Source organism: Lepus europaeus, chromosome 13, assembly GCF_033115175.1.
Source record: "Lepus europaeus isolate LE1 chromosome 13, mLepTim1.pri, whole genome shotgun sequence".
In the NCBI taxonomy this organism is placed as follows: Eukaryota; Metazoa; Chordata; class Mammalia; order Lagomorpha; family Leporidae; genus Lepus; species Lepus europaeus.
In genome coordinates, this window is record NC_084839.1 from 37,314,938 (window position 1) to 37,334,296 (window position 19,359).

General features: G+C 37.2%; 1 protein-coding gene across 1 annotated transcript; it reads right to left on the reverse strand.

Annotated features, from left to right (window-relative positions):
- Positions 1–17,348: 17,348 nt before the first annotated feature.
- Positions 17,349–18,795, reverse strand: LOC133773050 (histone deacetylase 1-like). Its single transcript, XM_062210189.1, has one exon. The coding sequence runs from the start codon at positions 18,735–18,737 to the stop codon at positions 17,364–17,366; it is 1,374 nt and encodes a 457-aa protein (XP_062066173.1). The 5' UTR covers positions 18,738–18,795; the 3' UTR covers positions 17,349–17,363.
- Between the last annotated feature and the right edge of the window lie 564 nt (positions 18,796–19,359).

The following is a 19,359-nucleotide window of genomic DNA, read 5'->3' on the forward strand; positions in this document are numbered from 1 at the left end:
CTCAGATGCTTTCTTCTACTTTCTAACTTTTTAAATAGAAAATTGGGTTTTGAGATCTGATTTTTAAACATATTCTGATAATTATTCATTAAATTGTACACATCAACTTTTAGCTTTGGGGTAAACCATTTTATAAACTGCTAGGAATATTTACAACAGTATGGATGTTTTATGCATCTTAGAATTACAGAACCCAGATCTGTTGTTAATTAATGTATTTATAATAAAATAATCCAGAATGGTTATTGGAAGTATTAGATTTGATGACAAAATGATTTTAGTTCTTAAACAATCATTTATTATACTGCAGGATTTTTGTGCAACTCATTTTTTTTTTTTTAAGTTCAGCCAATTTCATATGGGCTTCAGATATGACTTAGAAGATAAACAATTGAGGACAGGTTAAAATCTTTAAATGAAGAATAGAAAGAAAATACTTGAAACTTTTTTTTAACATTACATTTATGTGCAACAAAGTATTCCAGAAAGCAGCTTTCAGAAAATGAAATTTCTTAGAAGAAACCAGAATAAGAAATAAGATTTTTTTTCTCTTGATATTATTGGCAAAATTAGTTTTGGTTTCCAAAAAGAAATAAAAACTTTACACAACAATATTCAGTGTAGTGTTACTCTACCATCTTTTCAGGGGGATATAAGGAATGGAGTTATTTTTTAAGCAAGGTAGTAAGTAGTAGAATTCGATTCTACTACTTTTCTTTTAGAAAATTATGACCTTACTAATTACTCTTGGAATGTTTTCTAATGTTGAATGCTAATTACCTTTGTCCTCTAGAAATATTCAATTTTGTGAATTTTAAATTTTCAGACAACATCATTTTCTAACACGGAATTTTGGAAATAAGAACAAAACTATATAATCACCACAGCTACTGAATATCAAACCAAAATTATTCAGTAACTCTTATCTAACTTTCCCAAATACTTCGTGAAGTTCGAGAATTTCAATAGCATCTGTTATTACACATTGTGATGCGACTTAGTTTAGATGATAGAAAGGTTTTACGATAGAGCTAATCACAATGTGTGTATAAGCATTCTGAGATGAATGTCTTTGGTATTTCGATTGGGATTGCATAGAATCTGTGAATTGCTTTCAGTAGTAAGGACATTTTGATGATACTTATTATTCCAATCCATGAACATGGAAGGTTTTTCCATTTTTTAATGTCTTATATTTGTTTCTTTAGTATTTTGTAATTTTCATCATAGACATCTTTGATACCCTTGGTTAAATTTATTCCAAGTTATTTAAATTTTTTTGGTTCTATTGTGAATGGGGTTGATCTCTTTTTTTGGTTAGTTGGGTCAATGGTATATTAATTTCATATATTTCTTGGAAAAACCAGCTCCTCATTTCACTGATCTTTTGTATTTTTTAGTTCAGTTTTGTTTATTTCTTTTCTAACTTTATTTCCTCCTACTAATTTAGGATTTGGTTTGTTGTTTTTCTAGGTCCTTGAGATGCTAGGCTAGCTCATTTATTTGATACATTTCCAAACAAATAGTGGAATGCTTGCACTTTCAGGGAACTATCCAATTTTGACTGAGAGCTGTTTTGTGGAAAACATGACATCTAGGTGGAGCAAAATCCATGTAAAAAGAATTTGAATTGGCTCAAGGCCTACAGGAACTACTGTTATGAGAATACCTTATCTTCTTGGCTTTGAGTTTCTTGTACCACACAACAGTCATTAGAGGAATGAAGCAGCAAATGAATGAGCTTCTCTCTCTCTCTCTTTCTTTCTCTCTCTCTCTCTCTCTCTCTCTCTCCCATATCTCTCAGATAAACAAATAAATCTAAAAGCAGATAAAAAATGAATATGCTTTTAAAAAAATTCCACATGATAGATTACCATTCGTATCTTTTGTTCCATCAAATAGCCTTCTTCCTTATTCCCACCACTGTAAATTCCAATATATTTTCCAGCAAATACTTTTTATATGTTATATTTATTTAATTCAGTATTTGTTTTCATGAATTTCCAGGTAACACTTCCAAGAATAGAAATGAAAGTAAAGTTTAGAAAATGCTAATTTTCTATTAAAATAACTGAAGCCTCAATTCACATCTCTGAAACTGGGGTTTAGAAATGCGTATCTTTAAGGTTTTGCAAAGATGAAGTGCAGTAATAGTCACCACAGCAATTAGCTCAATAGTAAACACTCTATACAGTCTAAACTTTTTCATTTAATTTTTTAAAATAATTTATTTTAAGACTTAGAAACAATTCCCACACACAATGCCCCTTAAAGGACTGCAGCCAAAATAATTTAGTATCCATGTTGCAAGGGTTCTCAAGAAGATTGTTGTCCATATGTTAGGTGAGTTGATGAAATATTAAATACCATGAAGAATTTTTGATTTTTGTCAATGGACATGGCTTTTTAGCAAGTTGACAATAATGTCTTTTGATTGAAGAAACAAAAAGAAGGGATCATATTATTAAAACTGTGCTTTCATTTCCACCCATTCATCCCTGCGTCTAGTATTTCACTAGGATAAAAATTGAGTCTTGGAAGCTTATTGGTCTACAAAATGTTTCTTTCAAAAAAAAATCCCTCAAAAAGAAAACTATCTGAAATCTTAATTGTATAATATCATATTTGTCCATTTGTTAACAATAAACTATAAAATGTTTCTTGATAATGTGGTGCACATGCAGAAGAAATAAACATGTTATGCACAACCTTTTGATCACATGGACACAACACACAATTTATATGTTGGCTATATTGATGAAGTGACTTTATTATTTGTGTACACTATATATGAACATGAGTACTAAATTTTTTGCACATACTTTATTAAATTTGTATTCTAGGATATACAAAAGGTCAGCATTTCAGAAAACTTTGTACTATTCCTAAAGCAGTTGTCATGAAATACAATGATTATATAAGTTGGTCAAGCAAAAACACTATCTATAGGATTCTCTTATAGTCTCATTTATTATACTTGTTTTCAAATAGAAGCCTGACATTTTTAATATTAGAATAAAAGTGAGAATCTGACAGTATAACAATATCACTGTTCAAATATTAGACTTGATATAAAGATAAAGGGATACTATCAAACTAAATTTTTAATAATCTGTGATATACATAAAAGAAGCATTAATATTCAACAATTGTTTTAAACAATTATTTATTAGACAAATTTAACTATAAAATAAAATATGAAAAACACTTGCATATATTTTAATTGCTTCTAAGCTAGAGACAAAATATCTACCAAAGGGAACAGATAGGAGCAAAGAAAGACTTGATCATTCTGTATCTTCTTCCTCTTTTCTTAGCAAATGAAAATATTTTATGAATCAGCAGTGATATGTCCATTCAATTATGTTATATTCCATCATATTCATATTCTTTTGCTCAGAAACGAATAGGTACTTCATTGGAGATGCAGATAAATGTGCTGATAATATGCTTGTTAACATGATCCTTGGATGACCTTTCTTCATTATTTATTCTGAATTAAGTTATTCTGATCATGCTGGTGAATGAAGTAACTGAGAAGAGAGAATTGAGTAAGGCTCAGGTTTCCATCCACAGACGCTCCCTGCATATGAATTTAACAATTCATATTCACATCAAGACATCTGGGAAGATGAGAAATAATTAATTTATGAAAGATATTTAAATCTTCACTGGAGTTCATATTCCTTACTCAGGGAAATTAGTTAAGTGCACATCATGCAATCTGTTTCAGATTGTTCTGCTGAGTTCCTCCTGTTTTCAGCAGACTTAACGTGGAGCAACACTTTCTCCTTAGCAGGAGTAGGAAGACAAGGAAAGGAATCCATCCAGCTACAAAAGAAAAAGCAAAAAAGGTAACAGAAGCTTTAGTGGAAAGCTGTACACAACATAGAAAGAATAATTACTTTTTTCTTTATATTCCAAAGAGAACAAGGAAAACATTATTTTTGAAGACAAAGTTACCTAAAATCTAGCCCTTCCTCTTAAGTATTGAGTAATACTGAAAACGTTTTCTCTATGTAAGTATTAGAAGTAGAGTTTCACATTTTTAATGTACTTTTTAAAATTTGTTTTTAAAAAATAGCATGGAATTGCACTAATGAAATGAATAAATACTAAGGGGTCTAATTTATCAAAATACACTGACATACCCCTTCACACCCTGGTGAGAAGTCAAAGAAAAACAAAGACAAAAGTGAAACAAATTTTGCCCCGTTTTAAGAAGATAGGGCCATGAAGGGTGAATACGGACTGCGTTAAGAACTGAATAGTGCCGGCGCAGTGACTCAACAGGCTAATCCTCCGCCTTTTGGCGCCGGCACACCAGGTTCTAGTCCCGGTCCAGGCGCCGGATTCTGTCCCGGTTGCCCCTCTTCCAGGCCAACTCTCTGCTGTGGCCCGGGAGTGCAGTGGAGGATGGCCCAAGTGCTTGGGTCCCTGCACCCCATGGGAGACCAGGAGAAGCACCTGGCTCCTGCCATCGGATCAGCGCGGTGCGCGGGCCGGCCGCGGCGGCCATTGGAGGGTGAAGACCTTTCTCTCTGTCTCTCTCTCTCTCACTGTCCACTCTGCCTGTCAAAAAAAAAAAAAAAAAACTGAGTAGGGAGTATGTCCACAGGGAATCCTAACAGAGGCTGCTGGGCTGACCACATTATAAACCATAGAAAACAGACTGGGATAGGATACCTGGTAGAAGGTTGAATAATGTATCTTCTACTTCCAAGATACTTCTATTCAATTTGATGCTATTTCACTTGGAAATTTCATAACCTTACAAAATTAAATGATGAAAATATGAGTAAAATTTTTTCTAATGAGATCTATAAAGAAAAGTGTTTTTTCTTCTTCATGCTATATAGTTGAACCCTTTACTTAGTGTAGTGTTAACCCTACTAGTATTAAGTAAACTGAAAACAGATCTTAGTAAAAGTTAAGAGTAGGAATAGGGAAGGGAGGAGGGAGAAGGGTTAGAGTGTGAGTGGGAGGGAGGGTAGGGCAGGAAATATCACTATGTTCCTAAATCTGTATATATAAAATTTATATGAATAAAATATTTTTTAAAAAATCCAAAAAAGGAAATATTGGAAAGCAATTGGAAAGATATTTTGCCATTTCTATTGGTTACCATAAATATTCAAATGTAGATGAGTTAGGAAAAGTCCATAGGTGTTAAAACCAGGAAGGCAAAGGCAGTAAGGATGAGGAAGAGCAAGGTTGAAAAGTTCTTGGTACTCAAAACTCCCATGGTGCTGACATAAATGCTGGGTGCTCAGCATATTCCAAAATATCTAAGTCACTCATGTTTGTATGTTTTTCTCTATGTAAGTATTAGAAGTAGAGTTTCTAGAGTTTCTAGATATTCTTAAAACCTCTCTCAGTGAAAATGCAGATGCTTTAAAGAAAGCATTAGGAAGCAAAATATGCTTTAGGCTGCATCATGTCAATTGTCTAATTTATATGCAAACAGAACACATTTGTGCATGCTTTTCCTAAGGGGTTTGGGAAACGACAGGGATTGTAATGTCTGAAAGTGGAAGATGAAGCTCTGAGAAAGTGTATTAAGTCACCTGAAATAATGCCTGTCATACTAATTTGCTTCATACAAATTTGCAGGATACTGTAATGATGGGAATTAGTAACATTTATGTGAGGTTTACCATGAAGCACATCAATTGATTATACTTATAGCTGTGGAAGGCAGGAACAGAATTAAAGCATGGAGAGGGCACAAAGTGAGGCTAAATTGAACAAAACCATAGCAATCACACGAGCAAAGCCATGGTAGGTGCACATGGACAAGGTGAAGGAGACAGAGGAGCAGCAGTGCTCTTGTGACCAGCGTTTACAGCGAATATTAACACTGAAGTTTCCTTATGAAGAAGCGAAACCAGAAATTTTGGTCACTGGTCAGAAGAAACCAGATTTCTTAATTTCTCATACTCTTTCTTTTTTTCTCATAACTCGGTCTGCTTGACATAGGACATAAGAAAACAGAGAGAAATATACAGAAAGAAACTTGTGTTAAGTTCTTTAATAACAGTTTCTAGAGGTCAAATACAAGAGAAAACTTTGAATTTTTGCAAATGATTATGTAGGAGATACAAAAAATCCATCCACATAGCTTTGGTTAAAAGAGAGGTGATTGCGCATCATCATACCTGTTTCCTGAATGGCATCTGCTTGAAATACTCCTCCTTCTCCCACTCTCTCCGCCCCCCCACCTTCTTTTCAGCCTGTTTGTCTGCTATTTTTTCTCTTCAAAACTGATACCCTGATGATTTACTTTAATATAAAGATACTTTTTTAAAAAAGATTTATTTATTTATTTATTTGAGAGGTAGAGTTACAGACAGTGAGAGAGACAGAGAGAAAGGTTTTCCTTCCGTTGGTTCACTCCCCAAATGGCCATAACAACCAGAGCTACACTGATCCGAAGCCAGGAGCCAGGAGCTTCTTCCAGGTATCCTACATGGGTATAGGGGTCCAAGGACTTGCACCATCTTCTACTGCTTTCCCAGGCCACAGCAGAGAGCTGGATCAGAAGAGGAGCAGCCAGGATTAGAACTGGTTCCCATACGGGATGCCAGTGCCACAGGTAGAGGATTAACCTACTGCACCAAAGCGCTGGCCCCTACAGACATTTTTTTTTAAAACTATAAAGTATAAAATACTAATCACTTGCTCTGATCCAAACTATGGGTGTAGGTCCCTACTCCAGAAGAAAATGTTATATATTTCTCCCCCTCCACTGTGGTTAGAAAGACATTAGCATGGTTGACAGGCAATATACTGGTTGAAAAAATAATCTCTGAGCATATATTTTAACTAAGTGCCCAGCATGGTACTCCTAGTCCTGAGTGTTTTAATTGGCTACTTTCTCCCTCTGGATCCCAGAATAAAATGTTAATCTTATTTTCCAGAGATAGTTAGCACTGTCTGGCATTTTCCTAATAAAGCCACCAAGCTCATAGCCTTTCATCATAGCTTTCCAGTATGTTCTGCAAACAATTCTATCCTAATTACTGTAGCCTGGAAACGTCACCTCCCACACCAGGCAAGTTTTACTGAGCAATTAGCAATTTCCTAGGAAGAATGATGCCAATGTTGTACTTCTCGGACTTTCATGTGGCCAGAACTCATTTAAATCAAGTTGGTTTTATGTTCAGTCTTTAAAGGATGGTAGTACGTCTGTTATTTCCAACTCTAGAGAGTATTTTATATCAGACCAGATCAGACACGCTCAGGGTGTTATGGACGTAGATGAAAGCATTTAACAGCAATAAGTAGAAATGCTTCCAATGTAGAAATAATTATCCTGTCTGTTAACCTGTCGCTTGGAAATGGATGAGAGGCTAGGTGAGAAAAGATGAAGGAGAAAGAGATGTCAAAGTCAGCCTATTAAAATATGATAATATTGGCAATGTAATTTCTTATTTATGTTTTAAAGCTTGTCAGAATGGAAAAGAAGTTCCAGTTGCTCCTCTTCCAGTCCAGCTCTCTGCTGTGGCCAGGGAGTGCAGTGGAGGATGGCCCAAGTGCTTGGGCCCTGTACCCACATGGGAGACCAGAAGGAAACACCTGGCTCCTGGCTTCGGATTGGCGTAGCGCACCGGCCATAGCGACCATTTAGGGAGTGAACCAACGGAAGGAAGACCTCTCACAGTCTAACTCTGCCTGTCAAAAAAAAAAAAAAAATAGGAAAAGAAGTTGAAGTATCTGATCACTGACAGAACTGCCTACAGGACAAGACACTATTGTTTTGTTTTTTTCCTATTAACTATCTGCTGCTCCTTCCTCAACTAAAGGGTAACAACAGGCTCTTTCTCTTGAGATTTGTTTTTGAGCACCATTTTGAGGTTAAATACCTCTCAGTGAAATTATTTTTTTATTTCTTCCTTTTTAAGCGGAGATTTAGCATTAATACTGTTTTCAATAAATGGGGGTAGAAGTGGTGAATACATAGAAATTTTGGTCTGAGAGTTACATTTATTTGTCAGAGGAGAAACAGGAACCAACCGCATACTCAGAAGAGGGAAGACGAGCTATTCTCAAAAGGAAGGGTGAGATATGGGAGATAATCGCCAAAACAATGACAAAAGACCAGTAATTAATATTTGTGGAGGAAAGCACCATAGCAGTCTATGTATATTCCCCTGAAGAAAATATACTTGAAGAGATGGAAAGAGATTATAATTAGGTGATCATCCAGCATCTTTGAAAAGTTTCATATACAAAATCTTACTCTTTTCAGAGCATCTCTGACAGTTACGTTACCTGCATTTCTGATACTGAATTTTAAAGGGATTAAGATGTGTTGGGGCCAGTGCTGTGGCATAGCGGATAAAGCCACCGCCTGCAGTACCTGCATCCCATATGGGCATTGGTTTGAGTCCCGGCTGCTCCACTTCCAATCCAGCTCTCTGCTATGGCCAAGGAAAGCAGTGGAGGATGGCCCAAGTCCATGGGCATCTGCACTCATGTGGGAGACCTGGAAGAAACTCCTGGCTATTGACTTCAGATTGGCGCAGCTCTAGCCATTGTGGCCAACTGGGGAGTGAACCAGTGGATGGAAGATCTCTCTCCCTCTATCTCTGCCTCTCCCTCTCTCTCTGTGTAACTCTGACTTTCAAATAAATAAATACATCTTAAAAAAAAAAAAAAAGATGTGCACTTCAAATCCCAAAGCAAAGGGTGGAGGAATAAGATTTGCTTTGTCTTCTGCGGCACCCTGTCTCAAAATAGGAAGTTAAATCTGGAGACCAAATGATGTCTGAATATTGATATATAGGTTATTTAATCAGAGAGTTACAATCTTTGTAATCTAATCATTCACTTAACATATATTTATCAGGAGAACTATGAGCCTGAGGATACAGTAAAGAGTAGATAAAAATCCGGATTTTAAGAATTACAGCATAGAAGGAAAAATAGACAGTTAGTAGGCTACTATTGGTATAATTAATATAATCAGAAAATATTCATGGGAGTTAAAAAACTGAATAATGCCCCATTAAGTTTAACTTGCATGCTTCAGTAACATGGGAACAGGAGGATGAGATGAACAACTATAAGAATGAGTGACTAGGCCGGCGCCGTGGCTCACTAGGCTAATCCTCCACCTGCGGCGCCGGCACACCGGGTTCTAGTCCCGGTCGGGGTGCTGGATTTTGTCCCAGTCGCTCCTCTTCCAGGCCAGCTCTCTGCTGTGGCCCGGGAAGGCAGTGGAGGATGGCCCAGGTCCTTGGGTCCTGCACCCACATGGGAGACCAGGAGAAGCACCTGGCTCCTGGCTTTGGATCAGCACAGTGCGCTGGTTGCAGTGTGCCGGCCCCAGCAGCCATTGTGGGGTGAACCAATGGAAAAAAGGAAGACCTTTCTCTCTGTCTCTCTATCTCACTGTCCACTCTGCCTGTCAAAAAAAAAAAAAAAAAGAATAGTTAATAAGGAGATGCTGATAAGTTCTGTTAGACAACAGTCTTCTTTAAAAAGTGAAAAAAAAAAAAACAACTATGGAATTAATTGAATAATTATGTTGAATTTCTCAAACTTAGTCATGTTCCAGACATATATAAAGGCCCAAAACACATCACAAGGATTTATCATTATGTCTTATTTTTTTGTGTTTGTTCCATTTTGACCCCAGACAATTTGTGACTCTAGTCATAACCACACATTGAAAATGAAAGAGATTAAGACATTTTTCACAAATTACATAGCTGCAGTAGAAGTTTATGAGTTCAGACTCCCCTGCAGAAAGTCCCAAAGTTGATTCTTAATTAAGAGGATTATACTGTCTCGAATCATTAGACTATAAATGAATGATACCAGTGTTTGAAGATAGAAATTACTGATTGGGTCACCCTATTAAATAAACTTCAAAATAAGATTGATCAAGAGACCAAGTGGTATATGCCTATCATAAGTGTGTTAGCAGATATTGAGTGACAGAAACAAATCAACAAAAGTCTCCAAATCAGAATTAGCAAATATTCAGGTCAACATTTCAAACTATTCATAATTACGTAACATTTATATAAAGACTTGCATGTGAAGCATTGTGCTCTGAAAAGGAGTCAAAGATATGCATGTTCATGACATCAAAAATCTTAAATTCTAATAAACCAGGCATAAAATCTTAAATTCTAGTAAAGCAGGCATAATAATAGGCACACAAATAAGAACTATATAAGGCTGCATAATTCAGTTATTAACATAATCATGTAAATTAGAATTTTATTTTCCTTCTGGAAATTGTCAAAAAGCAGAAAGGGAAGAGAAAATATAAAAAGAAAATCTCAATTTTCAACAGTCTTTGGAGGCATGCATAATTTTCTGACTACAAAATTTCTTTAATGATTGTCAAAAGTAGTGATCAGTTAGAAACTACATAGAAGGAAGTAAAGAGAAAATGAATGGAGCACACAATGAATGTGCTAGAAAATAATACTTTTCAGATGCATCAGTTTTTGATTTCTGTGTATCAGTTTGCCACGAACTTAATGGGTTAAAACAACACATAATTTATTATCTCGTAGAAGTATAAGCAGAGCTGTGCTGAGGTTTCTATTCAGGGGTACCAAAAGTTTGAGATCGAATTTTCATCAATGTCTACTCTCATATAAAGACTCTGAATGGGGACCTGGGGTTGGGGTGGCGGTGAGCAGTGTGAGGAAGGATCTGCTTTTGAGCTCATTCAGGTTGTTGGCAAGATTCCCTTTCTTCTAGGTTCTGACTGAAGGCTGAAGCTGAGGTGTTATGTTTTGTTGGCTGTTGAGTGGAGGGACCCTTAAGATCCCAATGGCTATTCACTGTTCATAGAGGGTACATGCAGTTTCATGTCACTTATACTTCCTCAATAAGACTTCCTACTACATCAATCCAAAAAGAAGAATTTCTTCCTCTGCTGTGCTGAGACCAAGTTTTGTAGAACATAATCTTCAGAGTAGCATCTTAGCACCGTTTTCTTAATTGATTGAATTGCCTTATAAGTAAGTCACAGGTCTCAACCATGCTCAAATGAAGGGGATTATATTAAGATAGATTAACAGAAGTAAGGAAATAATCAGGGGTGTATGAACCTCTATTTGTCTCCCTGAAATTTCCCAGCACCACTGCTAGAAGTCAGAGTATATCCTTTTTTTTTTTTTTTCACAACAACTGTGGGATATGCTGTGAGCAAAAATATACTAGACTTGAAATGATTCAGAAAAAAGGAATTATATATGAATAAAAAATATTCTGGGAGGTGGTTAAAAATCCATTTAGTTATCATAAAGGAAAGCTTATGAGTTATGAAGACTTTTTAGTCCATAAAGCCAGTATAGCAGCCGTTCCCAATCCCAGAAAAGGAACATTGCACAAACAACTCCTCAAGGGCAATCTAAATCAGGTTCTAGTGATTAAATATTTGCAGCCATACCATGTTTCCTACTCTTCCTTGTAGTTAGGTTGGGACCTTATGACTTATTCTGTTCAATGGCCTTTAATGGAATGGATATACAAATGTTATATCAGGCTAAGGCAGTTTTAAGTTAAGATGTCTTTGAAGACCATCAAAATCAATATTAATAAAAGAAAACCTATATTTTGAGTCACTACTGATACAAGCAAGGAAGGTAATTGAAAGAATAACTTTTCTATGGTGAGCTCATGGACTTTGGAGAACCAATGAATCCAGATATTTCCTATAAAGAATAGAAATACAGCCTACAACTTAAACAAAACAGTAAAACAAATATATGAAGATATAATTGCAGAAAGATTTTCTGAAGTAAAAACATGAGTTTTGGACAAGAAAATGGACTCAATCTGATAAAAAACTAAGATATATTATAGTTTAGTTATTGTATTAAAAAAAAAAAACAGTGGATGTTTGGTACCGCTGTTAAGATGCCTTTGAATAGTGGAATAACCATATCTGAGTGCCTAGTTCAGGTTCTAGCTCCTCTTTTATACAGCTTCCTGCTAATGAACCTATAGGAAGCATCAGGTAATGGTTCAAGGAATTTGAATCCTGCCACCCTACGTGGGAGTCTCAGATTGAGTTCCAGGCTCATGGCTTTTCCTTGGCACAAACATAGCTGTTGTGGTCATTTCCACCATTAGATGTGTTAAATATCATTGACCATTTCCTCTGTAACAAACTATACTCTAGTCATAAGAGATATACAAATGAAGAGACTAAGTTTCTACCCTCCAGATTTATAATCTAGTGGGGTGGATAAGTTAGAAAAATTGTTCAAAATAAGAAGTAAATTTAGAGTATGTTATTTGGAAGTACATGCTAAAAATCTTATGTAAGGAGTAATGTGGCTCACTGAAGGAAGATTAGAAGAGTCACAACTGTAAATAGGGTGCAAGCAAAGATCTCATAGATTAGATGGCATAAGGGAGATCATAATTCAGGGGTGCAGATATACTGGGACTTGTCCTAAGGTAAATAATGGTGGAAAGTCCGTGAATGTTGAGAGAGGAGGGGGACTTTCCAATAGTACACAGAGCTATGTGGCTTCTCTTTCACTTTTATTATTGGAGATGAGTAAGGCAATCCAGGGCCCTATAGTGCAGAGTGGGGTGGTCCTGGCAGCCTTTTCTAGGACAGAAGATGGTAATCTGAAGTCCAGAGAGATTTTCTTATCCAGAGCACTGAGACGTAAGGAGTAAACATACATGAGTATCTTCAAATATGCTGAAAATCAGTCAATTTGAATTATCAACTGTTCTTAATAATAGTAGACATACATTCCCCCTACTGTGACATCTGAATTTCTATCAGTCCAAATGCCAGGATTAGGCTTAACAAGGTCTCACAAGAAGAAGTTATTAAAATGATGATAAGATGTGGTTGTGGTGTTTCTTTTTAAATTTTATTGAATATATTAGCCAATTAAACCAAAACCCAAGAAGTAATCCAATGAAAAACCACACAAAAAGTACTAAAATGCAATATAGCAATAAAGTAAAAATAAATGTAAAGAAATGAATATCATTTTTACATAAAACAGAAACCACTTAGAAGGTATAGCTCAAATGAAAAATAACACTATTTGTAATAGCAACAGAATGATAAAGTAGTAATATGCTTATCAAGAAAAGCACAAGACCCCATTGAAAAGATACTTAAAATATCCCTGAAAAGTAAAGAAGTCAGAGCTGAAACAAACAAAAACACATATCAACACATATCAATATCAGTACATTCTGAGTTAGTTTGCAGTTTTCACACAATCCAATAATATCCAAACTCTTTTGTTTTTGCAGCTAACCAAGGTGCTTTTGAAGTTCAAAGAGGTTAAGTATCATAAACCCTCAGGGAACTATGTAAATGAAAATCAGGGAAATTTACTTACCCTGCTATTTATTAAGTAATTATAAAGCTTCAGTAATGTCTCATGAACAGATAGGAAGACAAAAACAGGGGATAGAAATTCCTGAATTAGACCCAAATTAATTTAAGGAACTAGGATATAAAAAGCATGTATAATAAGTGAAAAAAGATAAGTAATTAATTAAAGACATTATAAAAACTGAATAGTTACCTTGACACAGTCAAATTAGGATCTTCCATTTTTCATGGAATTTAATTTCTTATGGATTAAAGGTTCAAATGCATAATATAATATAAAAAGACAATGAAATGTTGCATCCCTAGAGTTGGATAAAAACAATGTCTAATTCTGACTAAAAATGCAGGAGTCAATAAAATGTATATGTTAAATTAATCTAAAAAAGACCAGCTGCATGCTCTAAAATAAACAAAAAAAAAAGCACAAAAGAAACAACACAAGCAAAAAAATACTACTATTATATATTTTCAATTTATATTGCTCAAGAAGGCTAATTTTAAATAGACATTTGACTTAGAAATCTTTCATAAAAAAGAGCAGAGTCACAACTGAAGGATAAGGAAAGAATGTGAGGAGAGTCCAGAATAAAAGAAAAAAAGATCTTCCAATAAGGTGGGTTATGGAAATTCCATACTTCCAGTTGCTAAGGCTGTAAAATTTGGAGTTGGAGTTTAATCCTGTATCCCTGCTAAAGTACATAAACAATCCTCCTTGAAATCCGATTGTGAACCTTCAAAATGCATAGAGAATTTGAAATCCACTTTTACTACCATGCTGGCCCCAGCTGCCACCACCTCTTAGTAAGGTACTTGCATTAGCTTTGTGACTTCTCTTTCTGTTTGTCACCTCTCTGGCTGACCTGCTCTTAACAGCAACTAGAGGACTACTTTCTGGCTGAAGAGCCCATGAGAGTATTTTAGGCATGGAAAGCCAAGACACTCTGGCAAAAAAAAACCAACGAAACAAAACAAAACAAAACAAAAAAACACCTAAATGAAATATCTCTGCGAGTGAGATCCCAGTGGAAAGAACAGGCCATCAAAGGAGGAGGTACCTTTCTCTGAAGGGAGGAGAAAACTGCCACTTTGACTATGACCTTGTCTAAATAAGATCAGAATTGGCAAACTCAAAAGGCTTCCATAGCCTTGGCAACCCATGACAAGAGCCTAGGGTGATTACTGATGCCATAAACAAGAGTGTCAATTGTTAAGTCAACAACAGGAGTCACTGTTCACTTACTCCCCATGTAGGATCTCTGTCCTGAAAAATTAATGCTATAACTAGTACTCAAACAGTACTTTACGCTTTGTGTTTCTGTGTGGGTGCAAACTGTTGAAATATTTACTTAATATATGTTAAACTGACCTTCTGTATGTAAAGATAATTGAAAATGAATCTTGATGTGAATGGAATGGGAGAGAGAGTGGGAGATCGGAGGGTTGTAGGCGGGAGGGAAGTTATGGGGAAGAAAAAGCCATTGTAATCCATAAACTGTACTTTGGAAATTTGTATTTATTAAATAAAAGTTCAAAAAAATAAAATGAAACATATGTTTCATATGTTTTATTCCAAGTACTCAGTGGGTTTCCACTTCATCCAGAATGGAAGTTGAAGTTTCTCAAAAGTTTTCTGCAAGGCTCATGCATCTTGATTTCTCATGATCTCTATGACTTCCATTTCTCTTCCCCATTCAGCATCTGTTCTATCCACATTGAATTCCTCTAAAATGTCACAGTTTCCTCATCTCGAGAATTGTATGATGCTTCCTAGGCTTGGGACTCACATTCTCCAGATATCTGTTTAGCTCATTTCATTATCTTCTTTGCTTTTGCCCATAAATCACTATATCAAGGAAGTTATCATTCCCCTTCAACTTCCTCTATTTTGTGTTTCTTCATCACAATAATTATTATATAACTATAATTTACTATAAGTATTTAAATCATATACAAAGTGAATCATATACATAAGTAGGATTCTACTTGTCCATTTCACCTTTATATTCCCATCAACTAGAAAAATCTATTTGCTTAAAAACATTTTTAGGAGTCGGCGCCATGGCACAGTAGGTTAATCCTCCACCTGCAGTGCCAGCATCCCATAAGGGCACCAGTTCTAGTTCCAGCTGCCCCTCTTCCAATCCAGCTCTCTGCTATGGCCTGGGAAAACAGAAGATGACCCAAGTGCTTGGACCCCTTCACCCACACAGGAGACCAGGAAGGGGCACCTGGCTCCTGGCTTCGGATTGGAGCAGCTCCAGCCGTTGTGGCCATCTGGGGAGTGAACCAATGGAAAAAAGACCTTTTTCTCTGTCTCTCCCTCTCACTGTCTGTAACTCTAACTCTCAAATAAGTAAATTTAAAAAAAAAAACATTTTTAGTGATAAATTTATTTCTACTCCTAATCTCACAGACTCCAATGAAGTACTCCAATTAAGCCTTTCCACTTAACATGTTAGCAAAAAGCAGAAGTTGCTAACACTCTGGCAAAGCATATTTTTATAGCAGGTGGAAGATCTCTGTCTTTGTCTTTCAAATAAATAAAATAGACACAATTTTTAAAAAGATGATGTCTTTGAAGCATTAAACTGAATTGAAAATTATTACAAGGTATTATATAAAATTAACCCCAAGAGAAGTGCAGCTAAAACAGAATGACTTCTCAATCTCATTTTGAATAATGATATAAGCATATGAACTTTTCCCAGAACTTAGAACTTCGTTAAACTTTGAGAATAAATTATAGGAAATCAATATGTGAAGTCAGCCATATGGAAAAACACCCACCTAAGTAATTATTTCTTAGAAATTAGTGGTCTTAATCAAGAGTGAGGGTGTAGTTTCTATCAAATACCACTGCATTAGCATATTGAAATCATGACTAGATTCTGAATTGATGTCATGTCACAAAAATATTGCCAAAGGCACTGTCTAGATGACCAATCAGTAACACTCCTCATGACGCATTACATTATTGTAGTCCTCATATTATGATGAAATCAAAGACAATCGGCTACAGGAAATGGTGGGAAGAAGATGACTTAATTAACTTGCAATGTTTTCTAGTTTTTTAAATGCTATTAGGATAAAAATGTGAACAAAAGTTCTTTGATTTCCTGGGATAACTTGTCATGTACTAATTTTAAAAAAGAACAGAATATTTCATATCCCATTAATGAAAATGACCATGACATTCATGGTTAATAAACTACCAAGTAGGGCACTTTTCATATCAAAGTTGAAAAAGAGAAGTTTAATTACCTCCTTCTCAATTGTTATGCAAATAAAATTTGATAAATGCATCCATGTCTCTTTCTGTAAATGACCACTCAAATGAACAGCTATTACATTAGAAAACACCAACACCTCCCACACAGTATCACATTTTTCAAAGTATAGCTATGGTGACTAACAGGCTTCTTTTTTTTTTTTTTTTTTTTTTTTTTGGTATAGAAAGGTACCATTTTATTACAAAGAGTCGCACAAAAATGAAAATAGTATCTCAAAAAAGAAGCTAGGCCGCCAGCCTCCACCTGCAGAGCTGGGGAAGACCGAGGGCGGGCAGCACTAGTTTTGGGGCTCACCTGAGGTCAGCGGGACTGTATGACGAGAACAGAACCAACCTAAAAATGGCTAATGTCACCTTAGGGGCTGGAAAGAATAGGAAGTCCCTGAGGACCCAGCCACCCCTACCCTCCTAGAATGTTCAACAGGGGGCACCTTTCCATACCTGGTAGGGAGACACCTTGGTGTGTCTTGTAGCTCCCTTCTACCCACACCTGGAGCCTTTTGTGGTTTAAAATCAAACTGGGGAGGGATGGCTGGCAGGGCAGCGGCTATAAGAGTTTACCCAGCTTGGCTACCCTGGCCTCGGGGCCTTGGTTCTTGTCTAGTCCTCGGGATGTTTATATTTAATATATTTTTATATAAATACACAGAAATAGAAAATATAAAATCTTGAGGGGTTAAGGGAGAAAGGTGGGAAAGCTAGCCAGGAGCCAGATCTGGAGACGTCTGCTCAGGCCAGCTTGACCTCCTCTTTGACCCCTTTGGCTTCTGGCTTCCCCTCCTGCGTTTTCTCCTCTTCTGCGACTTCTTTCTTCTCTTCGGCATCTTTCTCTTTTTCATCTTCTGTTTTGACTCTCTTGGCTTTCTTGAAGTTGGAAGAATTCTTGCGCCCGCCCTCTCCCTCCTCTTCGGAGTCAGAAAACTCCTCCTCACAGGCAATTCGTTTGTCAGAGGGACAGATCGAGATGCGCTTGTCAGGGTCCTCTTCATCCTCACCGCCACTCTCCTCCGGGATGGCACCCTCAGGAATCGCCTGCATTTGGACCCCAGGTGCGGGCGGCAGCATCCTCAGGTTCTCGAACAGCCGCTGTTTGATCTTTTCCAGATACTCATTAGTGTTCTGGTTCGTCATATTGGAAGGACTGATGTGAAGCTTAAAATCTGGCCCAAAGTATTCGAAGTAGTCATTGTATGGAAGCTCATTAGGGATCTCTGTGTCCAGGGCCACAGCAGTTTCGTATGTCCAGCACCGGGCGACATTGCGGATGGTGTAACCACCTCCTCCCAGCATCAGCATGGGCAGGTTGAAGCTCTTGACAAAGTCCACACACTTGGCGTGCCCTTTGATGGTCAGATTGAAGCAACCCAGCCGATCCCCAGACAGGGTGTCTGAACCACACTGTAAGACCACGGCGCTAGGCTGGAACATCTCCATCACTTTGGACATGACCAGCTTGAAAATGGCCTCATAGGACTCGTCGTCAATCCCATCTCGGAGCGGGTAGTTAACAGCATAATATCTGCCTCTGCCAGCCCCAATATCCCGTAGGTCCCCAGTCCCTGGGAAGTACTCTCCATACTTATGAAAGGACACGGTCATGATCCGGTCTGTGGTATAGAAGGCCTCTTCCACGCCATCGCTGTGGTGGATATCAATGTCAATATACAGCACCCTCTGGTGATACTTTAGCAGTTCCAGGATGGCCAAGACGATATCATTGACGTAACAGAAGCCAGATGCCTCGGACTTCTTTGCATGGTGCAGGCCCCCAGCCCAATTCACAGCGATGTCCGTCTGCTGCTTATTAAGTTTCACAGCTCTTGATCGCTGCATCTGCTTGCTGTACTCGGACATGTTATCTGGACGAATGGAACACAAGAACTTTATGTAGTCTTCGCTGTGGTACTTGGTCATCTCCTCTGCATTGGCTTTGTGAGGGCGATAGATTTCCATTTTCCGGTAGAGACCATAGTTGAGCAGCAAGTTGTGAGTCATGCGGATTCGGTGAGGCTTCATTGGATGGCCTTGTCCATAGTAGTAATTCCCAACATCACCGTCGTAGTAGTAACAGACTTTCCTCCTGGTGCCCTGAGTCTGCACCATCTTGCTCGGCTCCTGTCCCTCCCGTCGGTCGGTCCGTCAGCCCTCCTGCCCGCGGCTCTGCGCAGCTAACAGGCTTCTTTTAAGGATGGAATTATAGAGGTGGAAAACTTACAAAAGCATAATTCTAGAAGTTCCATGTCCCAATTATCTAGATGATTTTTCTTTGGGGGTTTCATCTCAGTTCTCTTAAAGCATTTTGGTTTAAACTATTGGGGTCATGAATAATGTATTTCTTTTTTACTTATATGAACAATTTACAAGTGATTTAAGTGTTTATCCATGACTACAGAAGTAAGTATAAGAGATCAAGAAGAGCTGTCTGTCAGAGCCTGCTCTGGTCCTTACCACTATTTATCCTTCAACATCGATTGATCTCTCTGTCCTTCCAAAGTATAACTACTGAGTAGTTCATCTCCTTTCTTCTGATCACTCTGATGCTACTTTGCCACAATTCTTGGTGCCACAAGCCCTATTACCACTCAGGCTGGGGCAAGGAGACAACAACCTTTGTGCCAATCAGCACCAGAAGCAAGCCCCTGGTTATAACAGTTGCTACTGTAACTGACAACAAATTCCATGGAGACTGAAGATACATAGCTTAGGAAGCCCACACACACCTCAA